A 19810-nucleotide genomic window follows, 5' to 3' on the forward strand; every position below is an offset into this window, starting at 1 on the left:
TTGAAATCAGTGGGAACTGGAAGTATTTTGCAATTTGGAGATTTAGTTTCATAGAAGGTAGATTAAAATAAATATTTATTTTATGTTTGTTTATAGGCTTTATGGAGACAAAAGACATTTTCTTAGACCACCTCATATAACTGGAAAGAATGGACACATTTGGGGGCCTATGAATCCTTTTTTTGGAATTACATGTGATAATTTTGCGATTCCCTCTATGGAATTGACAAGCACTATGAAACTGATGCTTTGCGATCTGTAACATTTCAACATAAATCTGAAGGTTTTACGAGACTCTTTAACTAAACACTAAATTTTTGAAATATAACAGAGGTTATTTGGTTGTTTAAAAGACAATGAGTAAAGGATTCCAGATAAGTAGAGAAAAAAATATTTTTAACAGGTAAAAATGCCCTAAAACTGATCATGTATAAATACTATGCTGTTTAAGCCATGTGACATTTTTTGTGCATAAGGACGCAGATGTATGGTTTTATTATATGCTGGTTTGCAAGTACAGAATAGAAAGATTCACTTCTTTTAAGCAATCCATTTAAAAACTTAGTAAAATTTTTATGAACATAATATTGAGATGACCTGCTTGCCTCACGAGCTAATGACAATCTGGCATCCTTGGAAGTTCATGCATGAGTGTACTCATCAGAAGATTCAGGGCTTAGATATTTTCTCTTAGATGCTGTGACTTGTGAAACTTAACAATATCGATGTTCTAGTTACCATTGTGACTAGAATGAGCAACCATTTAAATCCTGAGAGCAAGTCACACCAAATCCATGCAAATTAAATCATTATACAAGTCAAATTTTTCTTTAAAATGTCAGAGCCCAACATCTATTTTTAGGAGATTAGAGAGAATAATGAAGAAATATATTTGCGTCCCACTCCAATCTGGCTTGGTCTTCATGTCTCTATGTAGATATTTCCAATACTTTAGTAAGTACTGGGTTTGAATTGGCAGATACTCTACTGAAACTATTTTAAGTTCCATAAAACTGTTTCCTTTCATTTTTTAAGCCTCAGTTTGAGCATGAGATATCAGAAAGCTCAAAGACTAGCCAGAGTGAACAGTATTTTTTCTCTCTATCAGTTAATGAATTTCTAATTCATATGTATTTCGAGACTTCATATATTTCAAAAGTAAGCTAATCATACACCAGAAAAGTAGTATTGAATTTATATTTGGACATATCCTCCTACTACATTTGACAGGCTTCAGAGCCAGCTGCATGTTCTACAGCAAAAGAAAAAGCGACTGAATACATGATTTGACAAAACTGGTCTGATCTATCAAGTTATATTTTTGGCTAGCGCTGCCTGTTTTCTCTTTTGCAGTTCTGTTTTGTTTTCTTCTGTTTTCCTCCCTAACTTCTGTGCAATGGGCCTTTCCATACCTGTTGGAATAGTCTTAAGGTGTGCTCCCTTTCTTTCTTAGTGGACTTTGATATACTTGATGCTATTCAATAGAGCAATGCCCAAATACTCCTGCATACTTAGGCCAGAGTCCATATATGAAACTGGTTAGTATCTGTTTCACATTTACAGCACTCAGTGAATCCAATGGGAAGTAAAGGGGATGATCATGACAGAAAGCGTGCTGCAAGTACAGTCCATCAGTGTCTTTAAGCGTGCTCCTACTCTGCCTTTTCTGTGTGCTCATCGGTAGCGTTCCTGCTTTATCTGTTAGAGCGTATGGCTGTGTTGGCTTATCTTTATGGCAGGTCTGTAAACTCCTGTCGCCCATCGGTGTCCTCGCTCACCGCACCCACCGACCTCCACCACAACCACGTTGCACAAAACCCGCGATCATCAACTCCCACACTCCCGTGCCGGGGGGAGCGGGGCGAGCGGGGGGCCGGCGCCCTGGCAGGCGACAGGCTGACACACAGACGTCTTTTTTATGGCGCAGTTCTGAATGCGAGGGAAAGCAGCTCTCGGCAAGCTTGTAAAAACTGCTTTGAAAAAGAAAGCAACACCCTCCTCGTGAAAAAGCAGCGCTGAGGGCGCCGAGGGACGCCGGCCCGACGCCGGGCAGGGCGGAGGGGCGCGGAGTGCCGCGCTGCTCCCGCCCCTGCGGCGCGGCGTCCCCACCGGGCGCGCAGCCTGCTGCGGGGCGGCACCGCCCGCCGCGCTGCCGGCCCGGGCCCGACCCCGCCCGGCCGCCCGCCCGCCCGGCCCCTCCTTCGCGGCGCTGGCTGCCGTGCACGGGGCTCGGAAGATGGAGGACTACGGGCGATTCTTGGCGCTGCTGGTCTCGGCGCTGCTGGTCGGCTTCGTGTCGGTCGTCTTCTCCCTCGTCTGGGTCTTCCACTACCGCGAAGGGCTGAGCTGGGACGGGAGCCCGCGGGAGTTCAACTGGCACCCCGTCCTCATCATCACGGGCTTCGTCTTCATCCAGGGCATCGGTGCGTCAGGGGCCCGGGCCCGGGGCCGGCACGGCGGCGGCCGGGGCGGGGCGGAGCGGCGTGGAGCTGCGGGGGAGCCGGGGCTGCGTGGGGCCGGGGCGGCGGGGAGCGGGGCGGCGAGGCGCGGGGGGCGCGGGGCGGAGCCGCCGGCGCGGCCCGCGGCCGGTAGCGGGTGACAGCGGGAGGGCAGTAGCTCCCGGTGTGCGGCCGGAGCGGTTTAGGAGAGCCAGCGCTCCCCGAGGAGGGACAAAGAGTCCCTTGTAATAAGCCAAAACTGCTATGTGTGATTTTTCTGCAAGCGCTTGTTTACCCTGGCCTGGGATTGCCTTGCACTTCGAGTACTGCTTGCGAGGTGTGTTTTCCTAGTCAGCCTGAGTTTATGGAAGTTGAGAATCGAAATGCCAGAAATGCTCTCCTAGGAAAGTTTCTCTCTTTTGGCTCCCTCTCATGTCCCAAGAGGAGAAAGGAAAGTTCAGTACCACTGAAGCTAGATCCAGGAACGGGGTTTGTGCCAGCGAAAATGTAGCACCATAAGCATCGTTAAAATGCAATTCATCAGCCCAGACTTTGCGTAAATTATTTTGTAAAATACATCTTTTAAATTCTTTCTTACTTCTGTTGCCTAAATAACATACAATGATTATGATGCAGTGGTGGTTTTTGTTTTGTTTTATAAAGAGTGTGAACTTTTGATTGCATAGGGTTCAGCCTTGGACTGACTTCTAAGTGTTTCCCATTACGCTTACAACATGAACAGGATCTTTTTTTCCATCCCACACAATCAGTATTAGGTCTTAAGTGCAAGGGTTGTTCCGTGATGCCAACAGGAATACTGGAGTTTGAACTGTGTTTTTGCTGTTAGTGTAATTGGCTAATTTGAAGAAAATGACTAAATTAGACACACTATAGTTGATAAACAGTATCAATTTAGGAAAGAAAAATACGATGCTCTCAGTAAAGTTTAAAAAGCAGATAAAGACAGAGCACCACAGAGGGGCTTATCTAGCCTGTAAATATATTTAAACTAGAGCTAAATATTCCACAAATAAGGGCGCTGGACTGTACCTTAAAAATCCTGACATTTCGGAGTGTCAATTTATGGTAATGCATTAAAACTAACAGGGAAATTTGACACAGATAATGGCTTCCAACAGTAATTTTTTATAAAGTCTTTGACAAAATTCTTGCTAGTTTCAACACGAAAAGAACTAAGTGAAACATTAGGACGAATAAATACTCCAGAGAACAGTGGAAATTCTCCCACAGTTTTACCACTGACTTTTGGGGGGAGAGGACAGGGAAGATTTTACTGTTCTTAAGTAATGAGGAGCTTCTGGATCGTACAGTATAAATGTAAGCAGGAGTATTTTTTCTTTGTAATAGAAGACAAACTAGAATTTTGTCTAGACAAACTTAGAATTTCATTTTTAATAACCTTATTTACATTTGCTTCACTGCTGAATGATGTATTGCATTCGTCCAGCCAGAAAACTTGTCCAGCGCATCCGGACATTCGTTCCAGTGGAACACGTTTGCATCACATGTGTGCTCACTTGCTCGCTCACTTGCTCGCTTGCTCTTCAGCAGGAGCCCAGCCAGTCAGAGGTTGGAAGATGCAGGAGGAGTGGGTGGTCTAGTTCTGGCTATGAAGGGAATGTTGTGATTTGAATGTACACTGCAAATTTCATTTTTTCAAAGGGAGTGGGGTGTGTTCTCAGCTTTGTGGCTTCAAGTTACAAATTACTATTGAGCAATAAACAGTATTTTGAAGTTGTTTTACATAATATTGCTCAATAGGTCATAGGAAGTATAATTTCAGGCTATAAATAAGGAACAACAAACACCTGTTGAATTCACTAAGATCTATACTACTTACTGTGATCAAACTACTGTATTTTATATAAGCATAGACTTTTTGAAGAAAATAGGGGGAGGTTTTCTGCAGCTTTTTCCTACGCATTTTCTTTTTTTTTTCCTCTGAAACTCAGTTTGTCCCTGTGTCACAGAGTAAGGATGTTGCCTCAAGCCTTGTGTAGGTAAGGATATATGTAAAGTAAATGGAAGTTTACCATAGCTAAAAAAAAAAAAAAAAAGAACATATACAAGGAATTAAGGAATTAATTGATAATAGAGTGTTATTTGGGGAGGAAATCCTATTGTATAACAAGAAAAGCAAAGTCGGAAACTGAAGGAGTATTGTAGTAAATCAGATGAAATATCAACAGATACCACTGTGAATCTGATTCAGATTTGGCTGACAGAAGTCTGCCATTGAATTCAAAGTAATTTGGATGAGACTGGGGAATAGGATACCTCTTGGCACACATACAAGAAAAAGAAGTCTTTAAGTAGAAAGGAATAGCTAATAAATATCTTGGTTAAATTTGTGTGGAGGATTTGAAATAATAACCAACTGTTTCTTGAGTTCATTAAAGTCCATACAAAGGTTAGAAATGTTGTATTGTTGGTCTGTATGAGGTAGAAGGGATGACTATAATAATGTGCATATTGGGAAGTAGATGTGCCCTGATAAAAGTGTTGTCTATATCTTGTCAAATGAAAAAGCTGTAGGTATGTTAATATTAATACTTACTGTTTGTGGATCAGCACCTATAAGTAAATGATACCTGACAAAACAGTCAGTGCACAGTAATTGTCCAGACGATTTTCTAGACTTACAGTGGGAAAAACACAGGCAATAGAAGTCTGTGTGCGTATAAGTACAGAGACATTTTTGAAAATAATAAGATAGGAAAAAAACATGAGGAAAAAGTGAGTTTTAAGAAGGGCTTGAAGGAATAGTAGTGTGATAGAATGGGTTAAATAAGTAAATAAGGAATTCTGTCCTATTTTACATGTGGAAATGTTGAACAATGACTGTAGACACAGGGCATGCTCCGAAGGAGATTTGCATGCTAGTTTATGTTTGGCCTGCAAATGATGTTTGGTTCTCTCCCAAAGGACTAATTAAGAAACCCATCAAAATATAATGTGGAATAAATTATTTTTGAGGATTTCCCATTACCCACCTAATAAAAGAATTTTTTTTTCTACAGAGATGTGACAATCTTTGTTGCAGATTGAGGAGCAGCATGGTGGTTTTTGGGGTTGTGGAAGATTGAATAAAGAGTGAGAATAAAGGAGGTAGTCTTTGTCTCCCATCCTCGGATCAGTCTTCTACTGCTTATGAATCACCTGTAAACTCTATACAATAAAGTTGTAGGTTGACACTATAAATCTTGGAAGATGCTTGCACAGTTAACATTCCTTATCATATATGATTTATAAATATCATATAACTTGTATTTTAAACAGGCTTAAAACATAAGAATGTAGCCTAACATCAGCAGTGTATTAATAAAGGAATACAACAGGAATGTTACTTAAGAGTTCTTAGAGAGAAAAGAGAAGGAAAAATCCTGGTCTGCCACATTACCATGTGGTGTTACAGAGTCAATTCAATTTCACCTGTATGATAAATTTCACCTAGGATGAATTACCTAGGCGGGTGAGACAATCTTAGCAGCTCATTGTGGCTGAAATATTCCTACTTTTTTCCTCCACTTCTCCCTTTCAGCTTTCTCCTTGACTCAAACTTCATCTTCCTAGTGGTTTGTTTGTGCCAGCTCTGGCCCCTGTCAGAGCCATAAACTGAATTAACTCAACTAGCAGAAAACTAACACCTACCCCAAGTACAGTTTTTGCTGGAATAGAAAGTTAAATTGTCTGCACAAAGGGGTTCAGAAGTGCCATAGATGGGAGAAGGTAGATGGTGGACAATGTGCAAGAGCAAGGAGGAGTGCAAATCGATTTTAAAGTAAGCATAGTCTTTCATCTTGAAATCACATCTAAAGATAAGCTTGCTCCAGTTTATCTGACAAACATGATTACCTCTGCCTCAAATGTAACAAAACATCTGTTCAAAAGTAGAATAGCTAATTCCTGGAGTTTCTAACATCCAACGGGCTGCAGAATTCTCAAGAATTGCAAGAGCACGTGACTGCTCAGCTGTAAGGAACTCATCACAGGCAACTTGTGAAGAGGCAGCTTGGTTTGAGTCCCTTTGAAATCATAGATGGGCACCTGTCCATTCTGTGTTAAAGTGGTTCTCAAAGAATCTAGTGGGCATTCAGAACTTGTTGAAGGTAAGCAACAGCATCAGCCAAGAAGGAGCAGGAGAGGAAATAGGAGTGAAGAGGAACATTCCTTTCTGGCACCCCCAGTGCACTCACAGAACCACACTGCGTGCCTTCTAAGGTGGAAGGCATCTCATGAGCAATCCATGACACCTCCCTACAGCACGTGCAGTACGCGCCAGTCAGAAATACTAGAGCTAATTCTAGAATTTTGCTTTGTACATTTGGCAAAGAACAGGTGTCCCATGCCACATACAAGATATTGCAAGATCACTCTGCCTTGTGTGACGTGCTTTAAAATCAGAGCTCAAAACAGGAGTGAGAGATGAGTGAAGAAGCTGTGTCTAAGGATGCCTAGACTGTCAAATCTCTTAACAGTAGTGGAGATGCTGTACCTAGGGGAAGTTCTTCACGGGATTGCTTTAGCATGTCACCACTAAAAATGCTGTAATTGTGTATGTGCTTTTAACCCAGACTATTTTAATTTTGAGATAAAATTACACATCATGCCTGAGTCAGTTTTTAAGAGCTTGCACCACTGAAAGCAGAATCTTCCTCCTCCTCTCCCCTTTGTTCCCCAGGTCGTCTTGCTTCCTCCTGCTGATCAGAAAAGCACCAGTTATGACAAAGGCAGGGGGAAGCACACAGAAGTGGTGATGGGGAAATGGGACTGTGTCTTTTCACAGTGATAAACAGTCGGATCTGCTCAAGTTGCAATGTATAACTTCACACATAGCCCTCACGGAAACAGGATTAAACCAAATTGTACTATCATGCACATGTACTGGGCTGTGGCATGTAACATGCTAATGCATGGTATTGTTAACAAGGGACCAAGCCATTAGTCTGTATTCCTTGCTTTTCTATGATACTGTTTATGGGAAACAGCCCAGAAAATTCATGGCCCAGATACAGATCTGAGACTATGTGGATGAGTGACTAGGGAGTTTGATAGTGATTTTGGAAGTTAAATCAACTAGATGACAGCATCTTATGCACCAAAGAAAAATGTTATACAAAAATTTTAGCCTGGACCCTCTGAGATCAAAGACTGAAAACTGAGACCAGGACCTATGCACATCAAATTTAGTTCAAGACATATAGAGTCCAGTACTCTGCTGCATTTGGAATAAATCATTGACAATACTATGGGCCATAATGTAAGATGGAGCAAGGAGGATTTACTGGGAATATCATCATGGGATGTTGAGGCTTGTTTGGGGCCTTTTGACATACCTGCTTTACAAAATTAGAAATCATAATCATTAGTACTAAGTTAATTAATAATAGTCTGATGCAGGCAATTATTTCAATATTAACAAGATATAAGATTATCATAGAACTTTTGGGGAACTGTTGGAGGTGATCATAAGCTTGGTGTGCTGAATCATACCTATGTCATCTAGATTGATTACTGTCAAACTGTCTTAAAAATAAGGTTTCTATCTTCCTGATTTTGTAGGATTTACTATTGTTACTTTTTAAAAGAAGGCGGCTGAGAACTACCTAAGTGCTATATATATTTAAATATTCTAACACTTTCATTCCAGTATTATATTTTCACACAGTATGTAAAAGCATACATTGATTTAAAATTTCATCGTAGTCTGGAAATTTCACTTGTGAACAGTGTTTTCTTTGTGAATTATTTAGTGCAGTACTGTATTTCCTGGCATGCATTCAAGTAAACAAAAATGTGTAAACAGAACTTTGAAATTAATTTGTCATTTATTCATCACAACATACAGAATGAATATCCTATTTATTTTTCATAATCTATGCTTTTTGCATAAAAAGCTAGGGTTATGGAGAAGTAATGAATAAGGCATATGAGAATCACATAAGTAAATTCTTAATCTTTGCATTTATCAGGTAACGCTTTTTTTTCCTGGTGCACACCTATTTCTTGATGTTTGGAACAGGAACTTTTTAAAAAACCTGCATATATTCTTATTCTTTTGTTTTAGTATAGCTAATTATATATAAAGATTTGAATGTAATTTCATAAGGAGAAACCTTAAAAGATGATGTGATGAATCAGATGAATGGAGTGTGAATCAGAGGAATGTCTTTTTGCTCAAGCAAGACATTATGTATGTGGGCACTGGCCTTTATTGGTCAAGTGATCAGGTGTTCTCATAAATATTTGTCCCCTGTTATCTGAATATACTTATGTGTTGTCACACATCCAGAACTACTACCTAGTACTTGGGGCTTCAGTGATCTTATATGGTCTGTGTGTGTCCCCTGTGGAAAGCACCTGGGTCATTCAACAGGCAGGGGACAGTGATGGCAGGGAAGGAGCAGTGGGGACCTTGAGGAAAGAGCTTGGCAAGAAGCAGCTCTAGGCTAAGTTATTCTTACGGACCATCTAGAGTTAGATCACTAGAAATTGTTGGGTTTTTCAGACTGGACAAAACAATGTCTGCTAGAGTTATTAATGCAAATATAGGCAAAACCCCCTTACATTCATCTAACAGTGTTGGAAGAGTTATAGTTGCCAAATCTCTTAAGAGTCAGATTATGATTCCCTTATGCTGAGTAGCATTTTCCCATTTAAAGTAGTCCTATTAATATCAGTGCAATAGATAGTCATATAAATATCTATGCAATTAGAGAATAGCATTATCCAAAGTTGGCAAAGAGAATAAATATTAAAAAATAATCTTACACACTTTCTCAGTAGGTGGTCTTCTGGGTATAAGAATTGGGCCCTATTCCTCCAATCGGACTAGTAGCAGCAAAATCAAAATCCTATGCAGAATCTCTGTTAGATCAATTTAAGGAATGAGGAAAAGACAACACCAAGTTGTTTACTGTACTTTTTTTGAAACATGGTTAATTTTTTTTTTAAATTAGGGAGAAATCTCCCTAAAAGCTATATTTAAACCTCAGTTGTATATTTGGAATATGCTATGCTATGTGTAGGAGAAAAAGCCTTTTAATAGACTTTTTTAGAGGATTAAAGGTTGGATTCTCCTGTAATTTACAATGGAACTATGTGAATGATACATGATTAGTAGAATCTGAGAGAAGTTATCCTATAAGGCATAATATCTTGTTTCTGTTCTTTCTTCAGCTATTATTGTGTACAGGTTGCCCTGGACCTGGAAGTGCAGCAAACTCCTAATGAAGTTCATACATGCTGGATTAAATACCATAGCTATGATTCTTGCCATTGTTTCTATGGTAGCCGTGTTTGAATACCACAATGCCAGGAACATTCCTAACATGTACAGTCTGCACAGCTGGATTGGGCTGACTGCTGTTATATTTTATTCTCTCCAGGTCAGAATCTAACTGTATTTATAAACAGGTTGTAAATTTGAAGAATGTGTTGAGTAATTCAGGTACAATAGGCCCTCACTAATACACTCTAACTACTGGGATACCCATTTTATATTCTGTGATTTGGCAAATTAGCATGTAAATGTGCAAATACTGGATCCTTGACTTCAAAGAAAAATGTATTTTAAAGCATATGTTGTTTATTTGCTGGGATAATGGCAGTTTATTTACTATTCAGTTATACAGTAGTGTGTTTTCTAAGCTCTATAAACTGCTGAAGTTAAAGCAAGTGATCTGGTTTGTTGGCAGCATATTTAAATACAGTTAGAGCTTTTATTAAGGAAGTCTCAAATGAGGTAATTTGTTTTCTTTTTTTTCAGCTATCATAATTTTAAGTAGTCATTTCTTGGCCTCAAGACTTTTGTTTATCAGCAGAACAAGTGCAGCAGGGAGCAGTGCAGATCTAAAGGATCTGACACCTGAATGAGCTACTACTGGCTAACCAGTTTTCCTGAATCAGCAAAACTTTGATAAATGTTGTGTGCATGCTTTTAGCTGCTCTTATTGGCAGAGAATTAGAGTTATCATAATCTAAAATGAGCTAACTTAGTATGTTTTTCATTTGGCATAGAAGAAGAACAGACATGCCCTGACATTTAGTGTACACATACAGATGTGATGTTTCTGCATATACATTCTAAATTCCTTATATTGTGTTATTACACTATGGAAATTTATTTTGTTCCTTCAAATTGTGATTCTTAATTTTTTTGCCAAAACACTAAAAAGAAAAAAAAAAAAGACTTAATCATCTGGTGATCAAGCACAGAAAATCCCCAACTGAGAGATTTGGGTTCTGGACTTCTATCCTTCACTGCTCAGGCCAGGAGAGACAGGAAATAGTGTTGAAATAGTGTTTTTAACACTTAGAAAAAAGAAAGCGTATTGCAGCATTGTTGAGTATTTTCTTTATAGTTGAACAACAGCTAGTGAGTAAGAAGGAAGAGTGTTAAGATTTTCCTTGTCTTAATAATGCAGTTATTTCAGGGAAATCTGTGCTGCCACTGTACTGAGTATCAGCATTTTTTCTAATGGTTAAGATAAAGAATTGTGAATAAGATCTTAATTCTACTTTTCATTTTGCTACTATAAACATGATCAATGGCACTAATGCCTTGCCTGTCTCATCAACAGAACTGTGGTGTTACTTCCTCCAAACTGGAATATAAGTCTCCAGTCAGATACTGATGTTTGTTAAGTGATTGAGCAATACTGTTAAAAAATAGTCATAATGTAGTATCTCTGTTAATAGTGAAGATACTTGGCATTTGTGAGAAATGATCTGTCAATCTCAGAATTGAAAAATTATTGAGGGGAGATGCTCACATAATACTATACCTGCAGGAACAATAGTATAAATATATTGTATTTATGTTAATGTATGTTAATACAGTATAGCACAAGGACATAAACTTAAGAATAGGGAAGAAATATAAAATGGAGACTGTCTCTTGGAAAGCAATGTCTCTGGAAAGAAGTACTCAAAGACGACATGAAGCTCAAAATGAGTCCTCACGATGCTGTGACAACAGGAAAAGTAAATTCTCTAATAAGAGATTATCTTAACCTCCATGTATGGCATTGGCGAAACTGAAAAGAAATACTACGGAATAAATTTTTTTTAAATGTTAAAAAAAAAAAAAAAGGCAAAGAAAATCTGGAAAAGTAATTTGAGAGCTGGAAAAACTATCTTGCAGTGAAAGACTTAAAAAGCTTCAACTGTTTAGCAGAGCTAAAGAAGATTAAGAGATGGCTTGATTACGGTGTATTAAAAAGCTTCCCAGAGAGAAAATACCAGGTTCTTTAAGCCAGCATGGAAAGACAAAACAAGGACTAAGACTGGAAGTTACAGCAAGATGAAATACAAATTCATGCACTATTTCTAATTTAGCAGCAGGGGTGAGTAACGATAGAACAAACTAAAGAAGGGATGCAACCTCAATATGTCTGGGCAAGCCTGTGACTGAAACCATACGACATGATGGATTATCTTCCATCACAAAATTAGCGCTAATGGGAGGACTCAAGTCCCCTGAATAACTTCACGCCACCCACACACATCTTTACTCTGTAAATGCCAACTGATTGATATATTGAGATATAGACCATTGCCCTTCTAAAGACATGTACTTCAATTTAACCAAAACTCTAACAAGGTAAAATTATTTAGTCCACTCAAGTCAGAAGGTTAGACTGCCTTCTGATCTTCATTTATGTGTAAATCTAACAGAAGCAGAGAACAGGGCTTGAAGAGACTGTAAAAATGTAGCTACTCACATCTTTAATATATTACTGAATTAGTGACACTGAAAACTTGTGTTTCCAGTACTTAATTTGGTTGCAGTTTCAGCATTACCAATAAGTGTGGACACTGATATTAGGTGGGATTATTTATAAAATATTTCATGTCTGCTTCCCAGGTGCTAATCCAGAATTATTGCTTTGGTTTTGAAGAGAAACACATCCAGAAATAAAAATGCCAATTCTTTTCAAATTTGTACCTGAAGACATCTCAAAATGGAATTTTTATGATGATTTTTATTCTGCTTGAGAAGTGCAGCTTGTTTCCCATATAGCGTTAACTATGAATCTGTTTTGTGTTTAGCTTTTCTTGGGTTTCGCTGTCTTTCTGCTCCCTTTTGCTCCAGTTCCTCTCCGAGCAGCTCTCATGCCAATACATGTTTATTCGGGTCTTACCATCTTTGCAACAGTGATTGCAACAGCTCTCATGGGAATCACAGAAAAGCTTATATTTTCATTGTAAGTATTTGTTTTCACTTGTTTATTGTAAGTATTTTTTTTTCACTTGTTTATTAAGGTTATTCATTGCAAACTGTACTTCCATTTGCACAGAATAATAACCATCTAGTATTGGGACATTGTTTTGTTTTAAAAAGACCCCCTACCTAGAAGGAGACTGCTGTTTTTAGACCAGGATTGTCTTTAAAACAACTGACCTTTTTTTTTTCCCCCTTCCAAAGGAAAAATCCTGCATATAGTGCATCCCCACCAGAGGCAACTTTTGTCAACTGTCTTGGTCTTTTGCTTGTCATATTTGGTGCACTTATTTTGTGGATGGCAAGCAGGTCCCATTGGAAGCGCCCCCCAGAAGAGAATGCTAAAGTTCTGCGGCCCATTGGAGGGACTCCTGAAGGCACAGAAGCAGAATCCACAATGACAGACGGTAGTAATGCAGATAAATCTGATCTGAGGATCAATAGCGAAGCAGCCAGAAAACAAAACCTTAAACTTGATGAAGCAGGCCAACGATCAACTATGTAAAGAAAATACACAGAATAACAGTACTATTATACTGCCAAACCCCCCTGGTTTCTTCCCATTTAGTTATATTGACATATAAATAGGTTGGGGTTTTATTTTCAGTATGGCTTGCTCAAAGGTACTCAAGTTTTCTGCATATGAATTTAAATTCCAGTAAGTCCCAAACATACTATATTGGTTCATGCTCAATCCTCATTTAAAAAATGAGAGCGTGAATGACATCACATAACGGGAAAATCACATAATTGGAAAATGTTTTCCATATCACTTCTTAATTTAATGCTTATATATCTTCTAGTTATGAAAAGTTAACATGATTCAGATTAAATTTTGCTCTGAGTGATTTTGCAGGTTATGAATCAGAGTCATGAAGTATACCAGACAGCAGAATTTAGTTGGTCACACATAATTTTTCTGGTAATGTTCACTTTTTTAAAGGCCTGATTTCTCAAGCTGATGAACCCCCTCACCAGCTGCTAAGATCTACGGGATTTGAGGTCATTCAGCACTTTGCAGAGTTGCACCATAAAAATGTTTAGTCTAAAATTTTGAATTCAAAAAAAGAAATGAAAGTGTGCCTGAAATCTTCATTAAATGTTACGTTTCCTTTAAAAACTTCTATGTTTTTTTTTTTAATCAGAATGTATCTGTTGACTTTTTAACCAACTCTACCAAATATATTGTATACAGACAAGATTTGGCTTTGGATTATGTGCGGGCATTACTGAAATCTAAGGAAATTGTAAGACATCCAAATGCAGAATTTGTCTTATTTGGAAGGCTATAGATACACACTTAGAAAAATATGTATCACTTAAACCAAGTCTTCCTTTTATCCCAGAAGGCAGCGTTTTACTATCTTTATTTGATTGTACAGTTCTACTGATTTATGGCACTAGACTAGAAATTAGGAGGTTAGAAACCAGAGAAGACTGCTAGCAGTCTCGCAGAAGAAAGGAGCTTGAAGTGAGAAATGCTTCCTCCAAGAAACAGCTGAGCTTTGCTGATTTGATTAAAATGCTACCCATTAACTGAAAGCCAATTTTGGTATCTCCACACTGGTGTCAAAATCATTATCGTCACAGGCATGAAGACATACTTTAGTCTATAAGCAAACTATATAAACTCTATGACTTTTTAATTTGAAATTAAAGTATTAAATAATGCAGTTTGAGTCTCTACTGGCACTTTACTTCTATAGCTCTTTCTAGTAATCGGAATATTAATGTATTATGTTCATTCATTATTTTCACAGATATAAACAATACTTACATTTTTTACTTCTATAGAAGAATAATTATAGTAGATTATTTTGATTGCACATGTCCAAAATGGTGAGCCTTTCTATTACAATCTCTTGTAAAAGCTGCAGAGCCCACTACAAGTCCAAATTTACCACTGTTCATGTTGCAATATAGACAGTTTCAGGCAGCATATAATATCCTATTTTTTTAAAGACTACATAAGTTTTTATCTACTTCAGCTTTTTAAAATGTTTAAACACATTAAACTTTAGCAAATATGCAATTTTGTAGTTCAGTGTTGCGTAAGTACAAACAGTTTTGGTCATGAGTTATTTTGGATCTTCTCTGACAAGAAGCACCTCAGTTCCTGTTATTTGATTTGTAATAACATTTAATTATTTGGTGAATGCAGTGTAGAAAGCTAGCGTAGTAAATTATTCAAAAAACTTTTCTGCTGTACCATTTGGTACTCAAGGACTACATCCGAGAGTTCTGTGTTTTCACTCACATATGTTTGTGGATGACTGGGACACACCTAGCATTGGTGTATTGTTTCATTTGAGAAAATACCTACTTTTAAATGCCTTAGTGTAGAATTCAGGTATGACAGAAGGAATACTATCCTATTGTGTGAGCACTCCTCCAGTCCCACTACGTGCAATGGATCAGACAGCTTTTTCCCTGTTTTTCAAGTTCCACACAGTTATCTGTCTTCCCTAAAATTGTTCTGTGCAGCTTCAGCATAAAATCCAAATGGTACTGATAGCAGCTTTCTGAGAGAAAAACAAGAGCACTTGTTTTACATGACATTAGTGCTCAACTGACACAACATGATTATGTTATGCATCCTATTACAAATTTCTATATTGAACATTAAGTAGGAAGAGGGATTCGCAGTAGCTTCTGGAGAACACTAAATTGTGCTGTCGTTTCTTCTGATCTCATTATGTTCTGCTCAACGAGTCTGCTTTTTTGTTGAAATCAGTAAGCGTCTTACAGCTGGTGGATGCACATTTAGTCTTTGCAAGAGATGCTCTGTTAACACTTTTGAAGTATAACAGGTGAAGTGAATAAACTGTTCTAGTGATTTACTATGCTAGCTTTCTATACTGCAGTCGCCCAGGCAACAGCATTTTAAGTTGGCATGTGTTGGCCTGTTACTGTGTCATCTACCTGTGCAAACGAGCTCATTCAATCCTTGCATAGTACTAAGTCATCTAATAAAAGCATGTGTTTATGTGGATGGTAGTCACTTGTCTAAGGATTGTTCTGGAAGAAACTCTAACTGTACAGTACATTGGGAAAAAAACCACAAAATCTGTGATTTCTTTTGTTACAATACTGACTTGGATGTATTGAAATCAACAGCTTTTAAGTGAGTGGTTCTATATGCTGTTAAAGTTAAGCTATAGTAACGAGTATGCCTTCTGTTTTCCATTTTATTCCATGTACTGTTCAAGAGTAATGATACTTGAAAAAGAATGGTGGCATTTCTTTACTGCTCTATTCTGATGATATAAAACTAATTGAAAATCAAGGATTAGCAATCTTTTGAGGGTAGTCTGCCAGCCTGTATTTTGTTTTTCAACTTTGAGGTTAAACGTGATAGTAGAAACTCAGTGGGAGCTGGAAGATTCCATTCTGGGAAATTACCATAATCAGTGTGTATCTGTTGTGTATCGTGTATGAACTGTGGGCTTCTGGCCGCTTTGGTCTTTGGAAGGTCCCCATGAGATGCAGTAGCTGTGAGCTCCTAAACCTTGCTTAACCTTGGTGTGTGCAATTTAAAATAGACTCAACATGCTATAGACTTTTGGCTTCTGTTCTAAACTGATTAAAAAGGTCTTTAAGTATCCTTGCAACATATGAGGTTAGTTCAAGTGCTAAATAAAAATACATGGGACTTTGGAGAGTAATTTTCTCTGGAAATTACTTTAGGAATATTCCTAAAGCTGCTTCTCAAAGTGGCCTTCCATTAACTTTCCTTTCATGCAGCTTTTCTTACCTGTATTTATGTGTAATAGTAGCACACAGAAAATAAAAAGGTATACTTTCGAAGACATAAATGGAAGGTAGAACTCTAGCTTTTTTATCAGGATTTTTCTGCACGTTTGGAAATCTTCTACATTGTTGTTTTTAGAGGGACATGATTGTAGAGCTTACATTCCAAATTTGGATTCCTATAAAAACATAGGAAGTTACAAAACCTAACATTAAAAGTGCTATTTTTTTAAGATGCCTGAAAAAAAATATATTTTTTAATGTATTTACGTGCTGTCATGCAGTACTGTGCACAGAAGCAGAACAGTGTTTTTTCCAACATTAATGAAACAGAGAAATGATGGTACAAATTAGATTTTAAAATTTAATGTACAGTAATTACGTGTACACTTCTTACTACATGTAACCAAGAAGATTGCATATGATATTGTAAATACGGATTACTTGTTTACATGGATATTTTATTGAGAGACTAAAAGATATTGCCAAATATTTTCTATTTCAGAAGACTCTTTTGCTTCTATTTCAGAAGGTTCCTTCCTCTGTTTCTAACTGTTCACAAGAACTTAAAGAATTATTTTATTGTTTTGTTACATGCAGTACTTCTTTGTAGATGAAAGCAAATGTTTAATTACAATGTCTATTTTCCTTATTCTTTTTTGTATGTTAATAAAAATGATTTTTCAAGCTTATGATACCACTGAGTACAGATGTATATTATGGTACTAAAATATGACTTTCTGAATTTGGGAAAAGATCAAATTCTTCTTATGAATCTTTTTTGAAAACAGGAGGATAATTGTACAAAATTTCTTAAATATTTCTCAATTCCAAATATTTGTTATGATCTTCCTGACGAAATTTATGTACTCTGTAGTGTTAGAACGATAATCAGTATGTAACGGAAAGTGAAGGAATTCACTGTATAAAGAAAGAATCTGTATTTCACCTTCTGATCATAATAGAAATTCCCCATAGCAGTTGTTAGAGGGCAAAAAAACCCCAAAACTATCCTCAGTCATGCACTTGCCATAGCAAATAAAGGAAGATCATAAATTCTGATGTATGACGGTCACATAATGCGCTGTAAGATCCAAATACCCTCAGATAAATAACAGCCAAACTGAACGCAGAGAAGTTTTGACCCTCTGGAACCTTCTGATCCAGATTTAACTTCTGCACATCACGTTACTCATCAATACGTTGTTGATCATAAAATGCTATAAATAGCAAAACTATCTATATGAACATATCTGTAACAAGTAAGAATTAAGATGAGTATGTTCTTGAGCTTAGTAAGATTAACTGGAAACTCTTCTAAAAGTGTAAAGCATAAACTGATTATTCCTGAATATCATACAGCTGTCGGCTAAAACTTTCCAACATCATCATCATCATGGAAGAGTAAAAAATATTGTTACAATCATCAGTATAGCAGAAAACTTACTGTATTCAAACCTAACAATTCCCTGTTGCTGATAACTTAGCTTAACTGTCTCCTGTAGGCTGGATTTTTTGGGGAAAGTTCTGGTAAAATAGTCCATATTTTTTCAATACATTGATTATTACAAAATTCAATAAAAACTCAATTGTATTCACACTTGAAAGAGGGGACTCAAAATTTTGGCAGGAGGACTGCATTTGTGTGGAGAAGTGTTTTTTGTAAGTAGCTGATGGAACCCTTGTAACTTACGTACAGATTTTTGTATTGTGTTATGGTATGAGCAACACCTTCGATCTCTGTAAGACTAGTGGGTAGTAATGAAGGGTAAATTACTATACAGGAAGAGACTGAAGTCCAGGACAAAAAAATGGATGACAACCATTCCAAGCGATGCAGCTAACAGAGGAGAGGAGGTAAAGTTGAGAAAATCCAGTTACTACTGTACACATATCAGAACTTTTGTTGTAACAAAAATGACAAGGCCACAGCTAACTCTAATAGAAGAAGTAGAAACAACTGGTATAAATTTCAGTGAGCTCACTTATGCTTGCCAAATATGGTGATCATAGACTACCAACTAACATATGTTAGCTTGGGGCTTGAGTTTACAGTTGAGTTCATGGCCATGTATACTGACTACTCGTTGGCTCTCAAATTCCATCTTTTGCCTATCACCAAGTCAAGCAATAGCTATAAGTAAAGCTATCAGAAAATGGATAAAAGTTGAGAGAATGTTTGCAATTTTTATTTCAATTTTCACTAGCATTTCATTCCAACAAAAACATTTCCATCTAGTGGTACTCAAAGTCTGCAGGATATTATTAAATAGTGTGATTAATAAGCAGATTTTCAAATGTTTTTGTAGCAGATGATCCTTCTCATATGTGTATACAGGCAGTAGTCCACTAGGTGGCAAGCACTACCAAAACGGCCTTTGGCAGATGCTAGTCGATCATTGCTTTAGATGATACAATATGATGTAGTCATCTGCCTTAAAATAAAATTACAAGGTTAGTAGACATAAAACACACAGTCATGTCAGAATTTATATATTTAGTTTTATATTCTTTTAAAGGGCCCACTTAAAACACAGTATTTCTTTATCTCTGATGTTGGAAAGCGTTCCTTATGGTGTTCTACCTCAGACTTCTTAAACTCCTGTTTGTAACTTCTGTGTGAGTACAAGCTTGGTTAAAAGACGCAACAAAGAGGACATACCAGCATGAAAATGATAAGCTCATATACACAATATGAAAGTAGCAAAAATTAGAAAAAACAGGAATTTCCAGTACTTTTGCCATTTGATCTTGCAGTCTCACATAAAATTTGACCCTGAAAAAGTGAACATTAGTGCCAATTTCAAATAACCAAAAAGTAAAGTTCTCTCCTCTGATACATGCTAAGAACTTCTGTTCTTAATTTACTCTATTTGTGGATACTGACTTTGTAAGCATGTTTTCTGATATATTCCACTGAATATACTGGTTTCAGTACTACTGAAAGCTATTTTGTGCATGTGCATGCTAGTGCTACTTCTTGATCGGACTTGCTTACCTGTCCTCTCGGGCTATACTGGAAGATATTTTGTCTCCTACAGCTAACTATGGCAGTGATTTTATGGTGTTAGTAACAGTGGGAGTACTGATGTAGACAGGGCACTGTGGTTTTTCACAAAGCTTAGTATTCCTGTTTAGCTCAAAAAAGTAGCAAAATTCAGTGTAATTCTGATTCTCCAGGACATTACTCTCATTATTGCTATGACTATTGGATCTGGTAGAAATACTGTGTTACAAGACCTCCAGTATAGGTATTATCCTAGCAATTCAGCTTGAGTGCTTGATCTTTTTATTAAAAACATCAATTGCTGTTGCAGTTAAGGCATAGCTCATAGATCACTGTGGCAATGGGAGCACTAATACTGTCTGGCTACTG

The 19810-nt window shown here is 37.5% G+C and overlaps 1 protein-coding gene across 1 annotated transcript; it reads left to right on the top strand.

Annotated features, from left to right (window-relative positions):
* The first annotated feature begins 1710 nt into the window (after nucleotides 1–1710).
* Nucleotides 1711–17126, top strand: CYBRD1 (cytochrome b reductase 1). The gene is given in 9 exon segments (XM_075153192.1): nucleotides 1711–1788; nucleotides 1791–1866; nucleotides 1869–1993; nucleotides 1995–2102; nucleotides 2104–2178; nucleotides 2180–2423; nucleotides 9639–9847; nucleotides 12513–12667; nucleotides 12889–17126. Coding segments are annotated over 9 exon segments (1371 nt in total). The 3' UTR covers nucleotides 13190–17126.
* The last annotated feature ends 2684 nt before the right edge of the window (nucleotides 17127–19810 follow it).

This window comes from Calonectris borealis, chromosome 6 (genome assembly GCF_964195595.1).
Source record: "Calonectris borealis chromosome 6, bCalBor7.hap1.2, whole genome shotgun sequence".
In the NCBI taxonomy this organism is placed as follows: domain Eukaryota; kingdom Metazoa; phylum Chordata; class Aves; order Procellariiformes; family Procellariidae; genus Calonectris; species Calonectris borealis.